We start from the raw sequence: 16,088 nt of genomic DNA, 5'->3' as shown, positions 1-16,088 counted from the left end.
TGGAAAAGGACCATAGGCACAATGAGCGCATTAGGAAATCATGCAGAATAGAAAGCCTTAACACACTGTTATGGATTCAATATTTTAAAGAAGATAACCTGTAATTCTTAATAAACTAAGATGCATATTATTTTTTCTTAACTCATTTTAGCATTATTTCTTGTTTAGGCTGTAATTGTACAGGTGCTGGAGCATTAAGCCATAACTGCGACAGACAGACAGGACAATGTCCTTGCCGTGTTGGTTTCCAGGGTACAGCTTGTGATCAGTGTGCTGCTGGCTTCTTCCACTATCCATTCTGTCAAAGTAAGCTTCAGAGTTCATCATAAGATTGCCTAACAACTACATTTAAAAAGGTGTGGATAAGCTGAGGTGGGGGTGAAGTGGAATACCAAGTCTAATTAGATGTACACTGTGAGGAACAGCATATGGAATTGACAGAATACAGTGACTCCATCAGGGCTAACCGAAGAGGTGGGGGTGGTGGAGGGGGCATATTATTATGGAGGGGGCTTATATTGGGGGCTTCTTTAGACCCATATTTTCAAACTCTTAATGAATGAGCAGTCACTTTAGGATGGAATGTTTCTTATCAACAGGATCAAAAGATAAAACTAAGGAAAAATAGCCTTTAAAAAATAAAGGCAAGTCGACCATTACAGGTAAAGCAAATCTAAACCCAAGTCCTTAGATGTGATGGCTTAATTAGTTTACTTTCATGCTGTGTTAAATATTTCTTCCATGGTTACCCCACCAGTAACATACTTTCTGTCCAAGAATGACAATGTTAATCACAATACTGTATCAATTAATGGGCAGCATTGTCACCTTAGGCTGATTTTTCTGATTTAAACGATAAACACCCCATCTCCTTATCTCTATCACATAGGGGGATGTGTTTTTAGTTCATGAAAAATAGCTAAAATACTGTTTAGTTTTGCAGTTCAGTGCAGAGGAAGTTATAGGAACACGTTTTAGCATCAACATACATTTTTCTGTTCTCATAAAAAATTTTCTTAACCTCTCAACAAAAACCACAAACTATTGCAGCCTCTATACATTTGGTTTAGATATATTTTAAGCTGCAATGCATTACATTTTAAACTTGGATTAAGCTGCACCTAAATAGTGAGTAAGAGACAGCATCTATACGTAAGGTTGGATATCCAATAAAAAGGTCAATGTTGGGTTATGTTTATAGAGAACATAGAACATGATTCATAATGTGTGTTAATCGCTGGTTAATATATAACTACTTGGATCCTTTGAATTGATGGCAAATTGACTTGGTTGTGTTCATGTAAGGAAGCACTGATCTCAAAGATTTCATTTGCATGTTGTGTTTGAGGAATTACATAATCTACAAGGAAAGCCAAATGATTTATATTTAGAATAAAACACAGAGTGGGAACAGCATGTTATAGAAACACCCACAGAAACAGCAAAAGCTACAAAAATTAGGGTAATTTTAGGGGACATAACTGGGTCAGGGACACTATCATTTCTCTACCCAATGTTGATTTTGATTTTTGTACCCCACCCTTTCTTTAACAGAATTATATACCATTGTCACTTGCTTTCACTATATACTATTATGTTAGGTTTGTAATCAGAAAATGTAAAGGATATCAATGCTGTCCTTTAAAAATGCTAGTTGTCTGTCTGTCATACCAAGCCTAAAGCTCCCAAAGGTCCAAAAAGATAAAGTTTTCGTACTTTTTTATGCTTGACAGAAATCTAGAGAGGACTGAGGTCAGAGATAGCCAAACATTTGGAAGCAAAGTCAGCCCCAGTATACTGTAGGTTCAGCAGAGGTGTTCTTGAATGAAAGAGCTTTCCTTGTGGTAGCATTTAGTAGCATAAATGTTTTAGAAAAAAATATATTTTAACTATTAAGAATTTTTAGATTCTATTTGTAAATCAGTGAACTGTTCATCAAATGGTCAACAGGTCCTCTAAAGTTTCCAAGTCCATATGATTTAAATGGCAGTGATTAACAATTCTCCACCAGAGAATGTGTGCGAAAGTCAGATTCTCTGTTTTATAAATGGACCTTGATGGGCCTGATTTTTTAAAGTTCTCCAAGATTTGAGAAGATAGACTATCATGGATGAACCTGGTGATCCAGCAAACCAGAAGTATATCTAGTCCAGGGTAGAAAACATTTGCTAACTAATATCAGAAATCAATTCTAGTTTTGATGGATCTCCCGGGTTCACCCATGATAGTCTATCTTTTCAGATCGTAGCTCTTTCAAAAAAACAGGCACCAAAATGTTTAATTTATAGGGATTGTACAGTATATTTTTACTAAATGATAAAAAGGTACTACTTCTGGTAACATATACATGTCATCTCATTAACATAACCCTCAAATCCTCAATTATAATAATGCATATTTAAGATTGGTGTTACCAATGCCCCAATAATGTTCACATTCTAAATAAGTTTTACAGTTCCTTTCAAAACAATTTTGTCTGCTATTTAATTATCATGATGAAATATTACATTCTTTCAAATGCTTGTAGTATTATTTTGGAATTTTCTTATTGTTTACATTGTACTTATATTGTGCCTAATTTCCTGCGTGTGTCATGTACAATAATTAATTTCTTCACACTGCTCTGTGCTGTGTATAAAAGCAATTTCCTTGAATTGTGTAGAATGTGATTGCAACCCCACCGGAGTGATCCCTGAGGTATGCAGCCATGCTGGGAAGTGCCTGTGCAAGTTTAGGGTGGAGGGGGACCGTTGTGACCAATGTCGGCAAGGTTATCATTCTTTTCCAAGCTGTTTTGGTAAGTTTTCTGTGCTTTTCCAGTAATTGCACTGATTTTTATTGAACTGAGTCTGTTCTGTTACAAATGATCTAATAAATGAATAAAATGTTGATGGCACTGTTCAAGTCAGTTCTATGGACACTAAACAGTCTTGTCAATCTTGCCTGCTGAACTACATCACCGCACTTTTACCCTACTCCTTCTTGTCCCAGTTCACAGTCCTCCTGAGAACCTAACCATCTACTTTATTTTGCGAAGGCCTGTCTATATTAGTAGTAACTGACCTCACAACAAATGCCCCTACAAGAGTTTTACAAGTCTTTATGATATTACAAGGAGTAATATAAGCCATTTTTTTTATTTTAACACTCGATACCTAGTGAATGTTGAAAATATATGTTTATTATTTCACTTTACAAATTGATTGATTTACACACATTTTCCACACTGCAGAATCACACCAAAGACAATTGAATGGTTGAGGTGAATGCAGGTTCACTTATTCATTAACCTAAACAAACATTCTCTACTCCTTTAGTAAATTATGATCCACTTTCGGTGGAAGCTGTAAAACAAGTATGTACTCTATGTGAAATCTTTGTTAATAAATAAACTGTACGTCATAATGTATTTTTTCCTATTCTAGAATGTGACTGTGATATGTTTGGTGCATCTAACCCATCGTGTGGTCCTCGTGGTGAATGTCTCTGTCGACCTAACTATTCCGGGCAAACATGTAATGAATGTGCACCTAATTTCTACAGCTACCCCTCATGTCTGCGTAAGTATTCCCAGTGACAGGACAAGGTCTTGACATCCAAGGGAAGGTTGCCAGAGTTAGTGATCTCCCAGGGTATTCTGCGGGACCGGTCTATTAGTTTAAAAGCTAGTTCGTCCACAATGTGCAGGTAACCACCAGGCGGTATAGGAGATGCTCCCACCACAGCAGCATCTCTTCAGCTTCAGCTGCCCTCCGGTATAAACTGTGTTAACTGTGCACTGATTTACTAAATAAGGATGAGCGAGAATGCCTCTGATATTCTTGTGAAAATATCCCCAATCTTCCAATCGGTCTTCAAACTTTTGGCGAACCGATTACGCAAATTCCATTAAAGTGCAGGCAATCTCCAGATGAACTCTTAATGGAGTTTATCTCACGGTCACCGAGCTGTACTCATCATAAAAAAGTACAGCCCAGGGGGTGTGGTAACCTGCGGTCACAGCTGATTGGAGGCTCGCGGTTGCCTCCATACAGCTGTGACTGCAGGCTAACTCAAGATGAACTCTCAATGGAGATTCTACATTGAGAGATCATCTGAGTTCTACGCGAACACGACCTTGTGGCGAATCACAAGGCTGTTCGCGCTTACATGTTCTGTAAGTAAGAAATGCCCAATTCGGCGCGAGATTGAAATCAAAATTTCGCTCGCTCATCCCTATTACTTAAGCTACGTACACACGTCAGATTTTTATCGCTCGATAATCGGCATCGGCCAATTATTGGGCGAAAATCTGCCGTGTGTACAGTCGGTGTCGTCCATCGTCCGGAAGACCGACCTGCCGGATCCACGGACGATGGACGACAGCCGATCCTAATGAAAGGGAAGGGGAGAGCGCGCAGCAGGGTGCCGCTCCGTCGCTCTCCCCCTCCCCTCTCCATAGAGCATGAACGGTGCTGTATGTACAGCACCGTTCATGCATCGTGCACTCCCTTGTCGTTGGAAAGGATCGTGAAAGATCCTTTCCAACGACAAAAATTGCAAGTGTGTACGCAGCTTTAGCCTTGCTCTACAGTAGTCAAACCTATGCTGCCATTAGCTTTGTAAAAATATATTTTGTATTAACTTTAAAGTTAAATTAGTTTCAATATTGCAAACTCTTTGCCTAAGAAAGTATTAAGTAGGGGATTGGAAAATAAATGTGTGAATGAAATGGAGAACTTTGTATTTTAAATAGGTTTACTAATGGTGTCTGGTATTTGTTTAGCTTGCCAGTGCTCAGCTCAAGGCTCCTTTCAGAGTACATGTAACCCTGTGACTGGGCAATGTGAATGTCGACCTGGGGTGATTGGACTGAAATGTGATAAGTGCTCATCTGAATTAGATGAATATCCATATTGTCAAGGTATGTGAAATGTTCTGATATGATAAATGGCTTTTTTTATCATTTGTAGTTTTACCAGCTGAGACTCCGGGACAAAACATTTTTTATTGCAGGTACAGTGAGTACAGTTCCCAACCAACACCTGTCACTTCTTTATGTTGTTGGTGCCCCATTGAAGGATTTTATTAGAGCTTCTGTGGAGTCACAACAGAAACTGTCACCATGACAAGTAATAGTATTACATTTTCTCACCTCCTTTTTTGGTGGCAGCTGTAAATTGTTATATTTCACATTACATTCTGTCCCAGTGACAGTGGTCGAGACAGAAAAGTAGGGTTAAACTTCCTAGAAGGAATACAGAAAGTAATAAATCCACAAGGTAAATTTATTACTTTCTAATTCTATCCAAACCTAAAAAATAAATGCTTTGGATTTAGATATACCATGACTGTGTGTTGGTTGTGGTGAGCAAAGTATTTTATAATATTATCCCCATGATTTAAAGCTAAACTAAACCCTTGATTACTCACCTTTTCCTATTCTGTCACAGGGTGCCACCATCTTCTTTCTTGTTTTCTCCTGAAGACGATCTTCAGTAAACTTGGTTGGCCATGTCGGGATGATGTAACTTCAGCGCAGGCACACAGGAATTAATTTGATCCCGGCATGTGCAAGGGAATCTGGGAAAACCAACTTTAAGCTGCAAATGCACAGCTCAGCAAAATTTGGCAGCATGGTGGCGAACAGCCAAATAAGAACAGGTATTGCAGACAGGACATCACCTGTCACTTTCTGCAAAAACCACCAGCCTAAATCCGCTGTGTTAAAAGTGGGATTTTAGTTCCTCTTTAAAGGTGTTCGTCTAACATATTTGTCTAGTACTGAAAAAGACTTGAAAACAAATACTTTCAGAGCATTAAATTCCCTGGTTCCTTGGCATATTTCTTCAAGCACTTTAAAAATCTAGGCTCTTATCCAGTACTAAACAATGATATATTCTTGTTTCCCAAGCATTATCAAGAAGAAAAAAAACATGCAATATTTTCAGCTTTTAAGGTTGTGTCCTATGGGAACTAGCCAAAAGTCAAAAGAGCCATTGTCAGACTAAGTGCTGGCAGTACATTTTATAACCCATAAACATCTCAAGAAGTTGTTAATCAAGTACTTTTTATTACATGTGTGAAACAAATCATTAGAATAGGTTTGTTTTCTAAATAAACCATTTTAGTTTAACATTGAACTGTTTGGCTGTGTTCCATAAGCTTATAAATGTGGCGTTTGTAATTTGCCTCAACATTTACAGAGTTGCTATTGGAGATAAGCACTTTTTGATCCAGTATCATGATTTAACATTCTATAGCTACTTTATGGGACATTTCTTTTCTAAAGGAACCTAAAACATCTATTATTACACTTGCAGTAAATAAAGGGTAAAGCTTTATTTCAGCATGATTCAGCAGTAGGGACACACATAATCCAGTTGTCCCAACAATATTGGCAATGTAGGATTGTAGTAAAAAAATTCAATGTTTGTGTCAGAAAAAAATGTACTTGGAGAAGAGAAGTGGTGCACCTAGCATACATACATAATCAGCTTAAAAACACCCAATGTAACTGATCTACTTTCACCCCAGGAGAACACGGACAAGCAATGTTTGCCATAGTCAAGTAGATGCCTGTTGGCACCTTTAAACTGTCCATAAACTACCAAATCCCAGCATTCAATACTTCAGTCCTCCAAAGCCAGGATTCACACACATTTCCAGTTTTTCTTTAGTAGAAGGCAGTACACTTAGTAAGATGTGGTTTGAAAAGAACTAAACTCACCTTGCCTATTTCAACCTTATCAGGCAGGGAATCCTCTACCATTGGGCTCCATGCCCGACTAGAAGGTCTAAAGATCTCATATCGGTGCCACACTCAGGGTGTGGGTCCTAGGGAGACAATGTTATTGTCCCTCAATACACAAAATGCATTTGATAGCCTGTCTTGGAACTATTTATTTCAGGAATTGGCAGGGATGGGAGAGACATAGCATGCCCTTTCTGCAATGAAGAACCCTAATGCATTAGTTCCGCTAAAGGAGTGGAAAAAATTGGAAACAATGCTGCCATCTTCTGATTAAAAAGAAAAAAACTTCCAGAAGTAATTCCTAAACCATCTATGTGCTAAATAAACCACTGAATAATAAAAATCATTTAAAATAAACCTGACGAGCAGGGTGTCATTTGTATATAGAATCCACTTTATTACTAAACTACATATACTCAAAACATCTGATTACAAATGTCTTCTTTAATGGGATTCACTGCATAGTACTGAAAGATTATATCCTCAAACAGGTTCCAAGGAATATACACAGCTTTCTGGATATACTGCTGTTATTTTACATATGATAAGGTGGACATTGAAGTGAAAATCACACACATTTGGCTGAAAGTATCTTGTAATCATCTTGTTCTTAAAAAGGGCTGAATGATTGAGAAAGCTTGTATAGCACACAAGAGCTGATATAAGGGTCATTTCTACTTACCCTATTAGTTTTTAAACTCTCTGTATTTGAGTCATTGTGATATCTTATAAAAGAGGTGCCATATATGTTAAGAGTTGGATGTTTTGAGTATATATAAATATATATATATATAGAGAGAGAGAGTGAGAGAGAAAGAGAGAGAGAGAGAAAGAGAGAGGAGAGATTCCATATTCCATAGGTGACACTGTCTAGTTAGGTATATTTTATATTTATTTTTTAATATGCACTGGTGTGGTTTTTGTGTGTTTGTTAGGTTATCTTGATAATGCTTATAAAAATAAACTGCCCTACTCAAAATAATAGGTCACTTGTGTTCCTAGGGAACCATGGAGATGAGAAATGAGCTATTTTGGAATATCAACTGTCTTTCCATTTATCAGTAGTGAAAAATACTGCTTTTTAATGTCACTATATAGCAGGGGAAAGCTTACTTTTTGTCACTTACCATTTCTAGGATATGTGAATACAAAGTGACAATATAGAGTAAAAATTTGTTCATTGAGTTTGTTCGATGAGGTCTGCTTCAGACCTAAAGACACAGTGCCCTGCATAATGTTTAGGACAAAGACAACTTTTCTTACCCCTATATTCATCAGTGTAAAATTTTACAAACAAACATTTCTAATACTTTTTCTACATGTTCTATTCATTTAAAGGCAACATAATGTTTGGGACAAGGGGCCTGATTTATTAAAGCTCTCCAAGGCTGAAGAGGATAAACTTTCATCAGTGAAGCTGAGTGATCAATCAAACCTGAAGTAGATTTCTACAAATGTTAGCAAATGTTTTGAATCCTGGGCCAGATTAATTCTAGGTAATCAACATTGCTGGATCACCCAGCTTCACTGATGAAAGTGTATCCTCCCTAGCCTTGGAGAGCTTTAATAAATCAGGCATATTGTAATGACAGATAAGCAGTCATGTTTAGCATATTGTTGCATATCCCATGCATGCAATGACTGCTAGAAGTCTTCAAGTCATAGACAATGCCAGGTTCTTCTCTGGAGGTTCTCTGCAGGCCTCTACTGCAGCCACCTTCAATGCCTTCTTGTTCCTGGAGCTTGGCTTTAAGTTCCATCTTCCACATACTGAAGACATGCTCTGTTGGATTTAAATCAGGTGACATTTTGTAGGTGAAAATCTGTACATCTGTCCTCCAAAGTCACCTAATGATCCATCCTGCAGAACAATGCTTGTTCATTCCTACAGTCACTGGAAACATTCACCAATGATCATTACCAGTGACGATGACCTAGCATCTGTAAGTAGCTTATGGGAAATAGGTCCAAAGCTTCCTTTCCAGATAAAGGTGTTTTTCTGATATAATAACATATTCACATTTTACATGATATATTGTTTTTTGTCTTGGTAACCAGTTATACTTACTTTTTCTCACACAGTTTATAATATGTTTTGCATTGTTATCACCAGCACAGTATAGTGTTCTCAAATTGTAATTTTGATTATTTTTCATTACAGGCTTTAATGGTGAATGTAACCCCATTGGGACCATCAATTCTCAAGGTGTAAGTTATCATTTCCTGATATCATAAAAAATTTAGTTCAGATGTTTGAGATCCTCTTGACTTTATAGATGGCATACAATAATTTAATTTATTTTCTTCTGTTTTGTGTATAAAATGGAAAACATATAAGGAACATATATTACTGGGGGGATTACCTGATATAACAAGTCTTCATACCCTGCTCTTGATCTGCTAGCTATTTCATAAAAAATGTTTGCATTTTTCTTCAGGTTATGTTTCTTGCATGGATTCCAAATATGGTATTGGTTTTGCTAGATTGGCTCTAGTTTTTGAAATAATGACCTCAATAATAACGTCATAGAAAACTTATGAAACATGAAAATTAAGCAAAATTAAACTACAACGTAGATGCCTACTTATACAAAAAAAACATTTTTGAAATACTTAATGTCAATATATTCTATATTAAGTACATTTACAGAACTAATTACAAAGAAGTCATTGAAAAACTCAGTTTGTATGATTTCCTTTTATGCTGATGATCAGGACAATCACTTTGAAGGCTCCAGCAGTAGTCTGCCATCATGTGTCTATCCCATCTGCCCTGATAACTTTCGACCATCACCTTTATATCTTGATGGAACCTCTCCCCCTGTTCCTCTCTGAAATCACCAAGGTTTTCTAGAAATTTTTGCAAATGGCTATGGAGATAGTGTACCTTTATGCTCATAGTAGCACCAAAATTGTTAAAGTTTAGGAGCAAGTTTTGTATCAGTTCATCATAATTTTGTGCTTTATGGTTGCCCAAGAAGTTCTTGACAAGCATGACATAGCTGTGCCAGGCAGAAGCCTCAGTATCAGTCATGTAACTTGTGAAATTTGAATAATTTACCAGTTTCCGAATCTGGGGTCCATCAAGAATTCCTGCTTTTATTTTTTCAATACTCAATCCAGGGAAGAATCTACGATTGTATTTGAAGCAATCACCGTCCTTGTTTAGAGCTTTAACAAATTGATTCATTAATCCCAACTTTATGTGTAGTGGAAGGAGAATGATTTTTTCTTTATCAACCTTTGGCTTGTTAATGATGTTTGCTGCACCTTTTTTCATGTTTTCCCTTGGAGGCCATGTAACTTTTTTCAGTGATCCTGCTTTGCTCTACTATCCCACAAGCAGATGAAACATGGGTACTTTGTGTATCCTATTTGCTGTCCAAGTAGGAAGTTCACCATTTTGAAATCAACAAATATGGACTATTGGTGTTCATGAAAAAGTGGCCAGTCTTCTGCTTGGTATTCTGGTACTCCCATATGGGCTAGTAGTCCAGGGATGTTACAACACTACACAAAGTCTCCATCTTCACTAAAATATGTTAGGAGTGTCACCTCTCTTGTCCTATAAACCGGTATTTCAACTTCCGGTCCCAGTTCTTTTCTTAGCCTGGATGCTAAATGTTCAGATGCTTGTTTTGACAGACTTAGGTCACCTAATAAATCATTGAGCTCTTCTTGGGAGAACTGCTGGTTTGATGAAACACTTCCTTCATATTCACTTCAACTGCTAACTCCAGGATTACACTCCAAACCCTGTATATCCTCCATGTCGGATACAGGAATATCAGTGAGTGTACTGAACACTGGTATGGGAACATCAGCACCATGCGGCACAGGTCATCCTGCTGATTCCAAATCAGGGTACTCCTATTTGTTTTTCTTGTAACGATTGAAACTTTTTATATTCACAGCACAAAAATAACAATCATTATGATGATTTTTGGGCTTTTACCATACCATTGGTACACCATATTTCAAACTTATCAGTTTTCCAATTTTCCACTGACGTACACACTCTTTTGCATACCATATGGGGAGCCCAATACTTATCTCGGTCCCCCAGTTTAATACCAAAATATGCAAGATATGCTTGTTTCACAAATTCTGTAATGTTTCTTTTCTATTTTTTTCTGAGAATATTTACCACAAATGTAGCAAAATACATTGGGGTAATTTAAACAACTTCTTCTTTAAGAACTCATATTTCTATAAAAAAAAGAAAATGTATGAATAAAAAGAAGGCAAATTAAGTTTCATGAAAATAATGCTACATTTAATATATAAAATGCAAAACATTGGTGTAAATAAAGATTGATAATAATATGCTGTGTTAACATTTGTTGTTGGTAAAATCGTCTATTCCGATTCCTTTATCACAAGAACTAGAGCCAATTCAATGGAACTGATGTCATTTCTGGATTCAGCAGACTGGAAATACACTAAATATATTGAAAAATCCTTTGGTGAAAACATTTTTTTTGTTGAGCTGTGTTTTTAGTAAAATCAGTCTTACTATTCACAACACAGAGGGCCACATACATCTCTTAATTTATTTACAGCATAAAATGGATATAGTAAAATGCCTATTGTATGGTTACAGCCAAAACCTATTTTTTAGTTTAGAGCAGAAAAGAATTAGAACCCCTGTGACCTTATATTGCCGTCTGTCCTCCCTTGTTTTAGTGGTGATTGTCACCAAGACAGACAGTGAAGGGAAGTCCAGACTTTAGCAACTGTGAGATATGAGGGAAAATCTTCAATTATATTTTCATTGTGAATGATTGTATTGTAGGATACAAAAAAATGACATTCTAACCAACAATAAAAGTGCCCAATATGAACTTGAAAAAAGCAAGCAGTGTGGATCAAGTTAATAGAATATTGTGTGAAATAGATACCATAGTAATACCAAATAGATACCAAAAAGAATTAGATTTTTTGGAGAGGATACACTTTCATTAGTGAAGCGGTGTTATTCAGCAAACCTGGAATGGATTTCTCTAAAGGCATTTGCTATTTGTTAGCAAATGTTTTCAGCCCTGGACCAGTTCTGTTCCAGGTTTCCTGGATCACCTAGCTTCACTGATGAAAATGTATCCTCTCCAGTTATGGAGGTCTTTAATAAATCAGGCCCCATAACTTAGTTTTTGTGATTCAGTTAAAAAGGTGAGCAAACAAGGTGATACAGAGTTTGGAACAATAAAGTGTCATGTGGGCTACCCGGAACAAGTCAAAATGTTCACAGAAGATCTTTGTCAATCATGGACTAATAATGAGACAGGAAGGACGTGGATTTAAAATGCCAGAGCTGGTGAGATTCCTTATGGGTGGATCGAGGGGAAATCTTTAAATGGGGACACCTGTACCAGCAACAACTGTCTAAAAGGGGAATTCTGCTTACTTTGTAGAGATTTCTTCTTACTTCCCGTTGGATCTTTGGGGGGACAGGAATGTTTCCTCAATGGGATGCAGACAACAAAAATAACCTGAGGAGTTTTAATGAATCACTATCTTCTACATAATAAAAGAATGTCCATACACTTTTATCTATCTGGGTACGAATAGTTGGGAAGAACAGGTCAAGTTTGAATGGACTTACCTATATTTCTACTTTTTACAGGTCCATTGCCAGTGTCTGCCTAGAGTTGAGGGTATAACCTGTGATCGCTGCAAGCCACTCTATTGGAATTTGAATAAAGAAAATCCACAAGGCTGCATTGGTAAGTATGTGGTTTACATTAGAAATAAAAAAATGAAACAATATTCACAGTGATTTAAGTACCGGTAGTTAGACTTTGCAATGCCCAAAGTCCAGTAACATGGATGCTTGGGTAATAGACAAAAAATAGTGTAGACAAAAATTCACTGAAGGTAGGGCTATTAACACTTGCATTATATGTGCATTGTGGTGCACTGCAGTCCATTGGTCTTTACTATGCATTGCCTTGGGTGATATTCACAATGAATGGCACCTCAAAGCACAGAAGACATGAAAGGTGTGTTGCAGTAATGTACCTGCTACTATAATTGTTACTTGCACCCAAATGCACTGTGGTATACTGGATTGTAAAAATAGTTTGATTGATTAGGTCCATTAAGATGTTTTTGTAGTGTATTCACCATAATGAGCTGTCTTAACCCAATGCATATTACATGTTAACATACCGCAAACAGCTCCTAATGTGTAAATCAGAAGCTAGAGCTACTTTAGTAACAAGATGCTCAGCTGGGCTAAGCAGTCCAGAACAGGCATACTTATAATATGAGTCTTTATGAAACAGAAAGCATTTTATTGTCGAAAGAAGGGTTAGAAAGAGAAAAGGAGGCTTCAGACATGCAAACACCATGTTACAGCTGGCGTGTCATAAACCCAGGACCCACTAGATCGCTGCCTTGACACATCTGATGAAACATGTCAGCTCTCATAGAAATAATAGCAAACTTTATTTTGTTTTCAGATTGCTCCTGTGATGTAGATGGAACAATAAGTGGAATAGGAGAATGCCACAAGGTAATAAATGTAAATAAATGTATATTGTAAATGCATATGTGACTAATACAATACAATTACATTAATGGTCATGGTACTTCTTTAAGCTTAAAATGGTTATATTTTAGCATACATTGTAAAACATCTCATTGGCTTTTGTTGTTCTCTTTTATATATATATACAGTATTATATATATATATATATATATATATATATATATATATATACATACTAATATATAGTTGTTTGGGCATGCAGAAAATCTTGTGATCCGATTTCTGTGCTTTCTGCTTCAGATGCATTTGTATCAGTTGCATTATTCTTAGCTACCTCATGTCTGTGTTGTAAAGAAGAGGATGATTTGTGGTCCTAGCCAGACAAGGTAGTTTGTTCATGGATCAAATATAGGGATTGAGCATTGTCACCCAAACACAGTATGCTTGTCACTAGGAGGATCACCTGATGAAAATACATAAAGCTAATGTAGTCACTACATCTAAGGACTAGTAATCTGCCCAATAGGTAATGTTTTCTTTGGAATTTGGATATACTTAAACTTTATATAATGTTATATTATTTTATAAATTAAGCCAAAATTGTATTTATATTTATTGTTTGTTGCACAGAATGATGGTGACTGCCACTGTAAACCATACACTTGTAGCGCGTCCTGTGGAACCTGTGAAGATGGCTATTTTTCTCTAGAAGGCAGTAATTATTTTGGATGCAAAGGTAAAGCAACATGTGCTTCTTATATATAGAAAAATATATAGAAAGGTTTTCCTAAACTTGCTAGATAGTGGAAATACATAAATGCTGGCACAGAATAATCATGTATATTACTATTGTATAATAATATATATTATTGATATATGACAGCTTTGGATTTTGGTTTGATTGGTTGTAATTTGCATCCTCTTATTTTTTTAGGCTGCCGGTGTGATGTTGGAGGAGCAGTAAGTCAAATGTGTGATGAATCTTCGGGAAAATGCACTTGCCGAAAAAACATTGAAGGCAACAACTGTAACATGTAGGTTATAAGGGTAAACATGTACCATAAAGTGTAAATTTTGTTTAATGAATGTACAGTTATTCTGCTTATAATTCAGATCACATTGCTTATGACAATCCATATACTTTCACTGTTTGGTGAGGCATGCTAAAGCTCCACTCTTGTATGGTTCTATGTCATATGGTTCTTACTTTATTCTTTCTTCTCCTTTACTAAATGTTGATTATAGTTCAAAAGTGAATGTTTTCATTAGATACGCCATACTATGTGTATTGTTCCACAAGCCTTTTTTGTCAACAATAGTGAACTCATAATGACATTATTCTTGAAGGTATCTGCCAGCTGTTACCAGAATAAATTGTAGTGCTTGCAAAGTCTGGTACTAAATTGTCACACTTATATTCTTTTGTTTTTCTGTATACTTATTCTTGAATTTCCCCTTTCAAAAAAAATTATTGAAAAAAAAATCATGGTTAGTGGAAGACTACATAAAATTTCTATTTATTTATATTATCTATATTTCATAGTAACTAGATTAGGGAAAAATACTAATATTATCAAATGTTTTATTTGTATAACCCTGGCCATATTAAATAAAGTGAATTATATTCCAGTGGTTGCCAACTGGGAGGACCTCAAGGAACTACTAAAACTTATTTTGACTTAAATTTTATAGTCATTACAGTTCATTACATTATAGATTTTACAGTTCATAGTCAAAGGTCCTAAATATGTATCATTCCTTAGTAAATGAGGATCTTACTTCCCAATGTTTAAATCCAGAATGGCAACATTACAATCCACATCCCAATTATGGCCCAGGACCTGTTTATATTATGGCCCAATTGCATCTTACATTGGTGTCTCTAGGTAACAAACAGTACACATAGCATTCATAGTATTGTGCTTTTTCTACCCCCCCCCCCCACCCAACTTGCGTTAGCAGTTTAATATTCATGTTTTTGTATTTGAATATTATTTTTACAGTCCAAAGAAAAGCTTCTACTTCCCTGACCTCTATCAAATGAAATATGAAATAGAGGATAGCACGCGTCCTGATGGAAGGCCTGTTCGCTTTGGATACAACTCACAGGCATTTCCTGGGTTTAGTTGGCGGGGATATGCTCAGATGTCCTCCATACAAGTATGACTTTTATTCTAAATTGTGAGATTGGATAGAACTGTACCCTCTTTAAGCCTTTGTGGTGCCACATACACGTTTAGGGTGGATGTCCAGTTTTTACTTACTACATTTATTGTATTTCTACATATTACTAACACAAGTACCAAACCCTCCTTGATTTCAGTTTCCTGTAACCCATTGCACATTGACATCTTTACAGTAATTTATACTTTTAGTTATGTAACCCATGCATTAAATGTATGAAAGTAAAACTAATTTAATATTTTAAAGCAAGCACAGCCCTTCATTAAAAAGGACCTGCTTATACCTGCTTGGAGTTCAGTTTTATTACAGTAAAATCATCTTATATGTGTGATGCCAGATCCAGGATTATTAAGAAGATTAGCAGATGTTCATATCTATGTCTTGTTTTGCTTTGTCTCTGCAGCAAGACCTGGCTATACTTGTCTGCACCTTGCATTCCTTTCTTTCATCTCCTCTCTATTTTCAGCTCCTTTTTCTACATATCTGCAAAAAAAATAACTCAAATGATAAAGGATTTCTTCATATCTGAGTCATGATCTGTAAGTGTCTTTTCTTTACAACTGTCTTTGTATTTTAGCTGTCTGTCATACTTAGGATTAAGTCAACATATTTTCATGAAAAGATAGCATGCAAACACTTTGTATGTAGTAAGGGAAATCTCTAAATATGCAGTGGATCCAA

The 16,088-nt window shown here is 36.2% G+C and overlaps 1 protein-coding gene across 1 annotated transcript in view; it reads left to right on the top strand.

The window, feature by feature from the left end:
- Window positions 1-16,088, top strand: part of LAMA3 (laminin subunit alpha 3) — a 119,276-nt gene that overhangs the window by 36,192 nt on the left and 66,996 nt on the right. The window contains exons 12-21 of the mRNA XM_072411311.1: window positions 169-306; window positions 2,663-2,797; window positions 3,426-3,560; window positions 4,766-4,903; window positions 8,895-8,941; window positions 12,357-12,456; window positions 13,195-13,247; window positions 13,854-13,959; window positions 14,158-14,257; window positions 15,227-15,383. Of these exons, the coding sequence (XP_072267412.1) occupies window positions 169-306; window positions 2,663-2,797; window positions 3,426-3,560; window positions 4,766-4,903; window positions 8,895-8,941; window positions 12,357-12,456; window positions 13,195-13,247; window positions 13,854-13,959; window positions 14,158-14,257; window positions 15,227-15,383 (1,109 nt within the window). The remainder of the gene's footprint in view (window positions 1-168; window positions 307-2,662; window positions 2,798-3,425; window positions 3,561-4,765; window positions 4,904-8,894; window positions 8,942-12,356; window positions 12,457-13,194; window positions 13,248-13,853; window positions 13,960-14,157; window positions 14,258-15,226; window positions 15,384-16,088) is intronic.

This window comes from Pyxicephalus adspersus, chromosome 5 (genome assembly GCF_032062135.1).
Source record: "Pyxicephalus adspersus chromosome 5, UCB_Pads_2.0, whole genome shotgun sequence".
NCBI lineage: Eukaryota > Metazoa > Chordata > Amphibia > Anura > Pyxicephalidae > Pyxicephalus > Pyxicephalus adspersus.
The sequence above is the reverse complement of the archived record's forward strand: the minus strand, read 5'-3'. Positions and strand labels throughout refer to the sequence as shown.